The sequence below is a fragment of the Myotis davidii genome, unplaced genomic scaffold (genome assembly GCF_000327345.1).
Source record: "Myotis davidii unplaced genomic scaffold, ASM32734v1 scaffold1877, whole genome shotgun sequence".
Lineage (NCBI taxonomy): Eukaryota > Metazoa > Chordata > Mammalia > Chiroptera > Vespertilionidae > Myotis > Myotis davidii.
The window spans coordinates 4,217-7,627 of record NW_006288183.1 but is presented as its reverse complement, the minus strand read 5'-3'; the positions used below and the strand labels follow the sequence as shown (position 1 = coordinate 7,627).

At 43.6% G+C, this 3,411-nt stretch overlaps 1 protein-coding gene across 1 annotated transcript; it reads right to left on the bottom strand.

Annotated features, from left to right (window-relative positions):
- Positions 1–442: 442 nt before the first annotated feature.
- Positions 443–2,718, bottom strand: LOC102759858 (protein PBDC1-like). The gene is made up of 4 exons (XM_015561519.1): positions 2,535–2,718; positions 2,000–2,059; positions 1,304–1,444; positions 443–775 (listed from the first exon to the last, which is right to left on the bottom strand). Exons 2-4 carry the CDS (start codon positions 2,045–2,047, stop codon positions 698–700), a joined length of 267 nt encoding a protein of 88 aa, XP_015417005.1. The 5' UTR covers positions 2,048–2,059; positions 2,535–2,718; the 3' UTR covers positions 443–697.
- Positions 2,719–3,411: the final 693 nt, after the last annotated feature.

Genomic DNA, 3,411 nt, shown 5'->3' with positions numbered 1-3,411 from the left:
CCAGACTGCGAGAGGGCACAGGCCGGGCTGAGGGACTCCCCGCCCCCACCCCCCGCCTGAGTGCACAAATTTTTGTGCACCGGGCCTCTAGTTTTTAATAATCTTCAACTTAGGATATTTTTTCCATTATTATTTTTTTTTTAGAGAGAGCATGAAATGAAGGGGGAGAGAGACAGAGAAAAACATTGACATGAGAGAGACATATTGATTGGTTGCCTCCCGCATGAGCCTCAACTAGAAACCAGGGATTGAACCTGCAACCGAGATACGTGCCCTTGACTGGAATTGAACCTGGGACCCTTTAGTCTGCAGGCCATCCACTGAGGCAAACCGGTAAAATGGAGTTTTTGTTTTGTTTTCAGTTATTGGCTAAATGACTACTCATCCCCCCTGAAGCACAAATAAGACAAAGAAGTCAAGAATTTGGCCCAAAGTCACAAAGTTAAATTGCAAGAAAGAAATCTATTCAGTAGAGGCAATTTTCCAAAGATCAGTTAACATCCTGATAAGAGTTAAAAGTTTACACGTTCTTCATCAGCCAAGGGCCTACTCTCAGGGAAATTTTTTCACAATTATAAGAGTTATAGTGATCTATAAAAGTACAAGCTAATCAAGTAAACAATGAGAAACACAAGTTTTAGCATGACCTGTGATAATGTCAACTTAAATCCAGAGAATCCAAACACCTCCCTGTACCCTATTTGCCAATCTTCCTTCCAAGTGTTCCAGTTAAACTACTCACATAGGTAAATTTATTCCTCCACTCTTGAAAGGGCTGGGTGGTTAGGAATGAAATAACCAAGTCAAAAAGGTAGAAAAATAGATTCAATTAACATATAAAAAAAAACATAAACCAGGAAAACAGTCATTTCATAATGTACTTATTGGTTGATCTATCTATATAAACAGGGAATATGCTAATTAGCCGAGCATCACGACTGCTCAGGATGAGGTGCATGCGCAGATGGGCGGGAGGGGACTGCATGCCACCCCTACCCCAGTGGCCGCGGTGAGGCTGGGGCTGGGGGCAGGCCAGAGTGGAGACACAACACACAGGAGCACCTGCCCCCACCCCAGCTGACACAATGTGGTGGCCCGTGCTACTCAGGTCATGGCCCCTGGCGGGGTGCCTCCTCATGCAATTTCAATCACGCACTGGGCCTCTAGTAACTACATAAGAGCCCTGGTTCTTTATTTGTTTTCCTTAAAACACTCCCCTCCAGTTTTAAATGTATAAAAATGTATTTATCATCAATAATTGTTGGTCAGATGCTAGGCAATATTTAAGAGAGAAAATTCTTACCTCTTTAGCTGAAACTGATTTAAGTTCTTCTGGATCCAATATATCTATCCTGAGTTTCTCAAAATTTTTCCGAAATTCAGAATAGATTTCGTCATTCACTTTGGTGAGTTTCAGGAACTGTGGGTCAACTGATGAAATCAGCTGCCAGACAATAAGACAACATACATATGCTAGTCTCTAATTTACTACACTTCTATCCCCTCTTCCTCGAAAAACTTTTCAGGGCAGAAGAGTTCATTAGGAAATATATAAACAGCTTAGGTTCAAGATGAAATCATGACATAGTTTTAAAGGGTCATAATATCCTACAGTCCATTTCACCAATTCAAATGCTTTTGGCCTTGGCACTGCCTGGCTATTGCCCTCTATGGTTCATTCATTCAGTCAACAAACATTTATTAATTGCCTACTATGGGCCCAGCACCCTTTTCTCAGTTAGCAACAGAAATATGGAAAACAAATACCCTTTGTAATACTTTAAGCAATAAAAAAAAAAAAGAAATATGGAAAACAAGGCTCAACTCATCATTGTCAAGAGAAAATTCACTTCCACACCCCTGTTCTCTGTGGGTAAGATTTTACAGTAATAAAAATTATCTCCAAAACACAATTGTTTAAATTGCTAAGAATAGTGATTAGCAGAAAAAGAAACAGTACATGTTTAATTCTGCTTAATAATGACGACAGACAACTCACCTTATAGTAGACTTCAGCATGCTGCATTGCTCTCATGGCCCATGCCATCTCAATATCAGGCTGCAAAGGAGTAAAAAATGCCAGGTTAGGGACATTAAAAATGGCGTCAAAGTAAGTAGATGCTGCACAAACATGCTCCCAGGGCCATATGAAAATTACAATTAAAATATAGAAAAACTTCCTGAATAATCACTGGAAGATTCACTAGAGAGAACCCTGATAACCAAAGATGGAAAGTAGAGACTGCATACAGACTGGGAGGAGGGGCAGAGGCACAAAAGGGCTGGCCAGGCTTCCACAGAGAGCAGCTGAAGTTCTGGAGAGATATCTCAGCTGTGGGGGGATGCCACTGAGAACTCTGAGGTCTAATCCCCAAGCTGGGCCCCCAAGCAGAAAGCACCAGAACTGAGAAGGGTACCCACATAACATCTGGCTTTGATAAACAGTACGGTTGCTGTCAGCTAGGGAGAGACAACTGGAAATGCAGGACCTCTCTAAAAGGGCCAATGCACAAATTTCTTGTGGAGATACTCACCTATGCTGTGGCAGAGAGAAGGCAGAATGGACTGGAGCTGTGTAAGCAGAAGTCAGGATAGGGGGCTCTGAGGTTAGAGCTCAGAAAGCAGACACCCTGTTTCCTGTGCCGAGTCATTCCCTCATGCTGCAGAGGTCATCTTTCTCACGCATACATTTGCTACACAGGCAACTTTGTTTATCCCCCCTATTGGAAAACCCCTTGCCCCCCCCCCCGGCCCCGGCCACAATGCAGAGTTGCTCAGGCCCATTAAGAGACTGAGAATAACAACCTCCAGATAGAAGCAACTGCTCTACCCTGTTGAAAACAAATTCTTGCCATGCCTGTAGATGATTGCCTGAGGGCAATTTGAGACAAAATCCTATCAGTCTGTAGACAGAGGCAGTCTCTGGAGGCTGTGAGTCTCTGCCTTATCTAATTAGTCAGAATCAGCAGTTGACACTGTCCTACACCAGATATTGAGAGACTTAGCAAATCTACTTAATACAGAGTCACATACCCAAACAAGCAGCAAAAAATGAGGATACAAAGAAACAACCCTCAAATGAAAGAACAAGAGAATTTTTAAGAATAAGAGCAAAATGTGAACAGAACCTGGCTGGGGAACCTAGCGAGAGAACATGGCTACAGAACCTGGCTAGAGAACCTCGCTATGCTGATCAACTAAATGCTGCCTCCGTGTCCTTCATTCTTCACCAACTCCATCCACACCTTTGGGAACCCCTAGACCTTCTGGGGTTGGACCCCAACATATGGCACCTGAACAGGGACCCTTAGGTAAGCCCCCCTGCACTCGGGACGGATAGGACTCCACCGTAGGAAGAGGGTGGATAGTCTTCGCTGACTCCGTCCACACCTTTGGGAACCCCCGGAACAG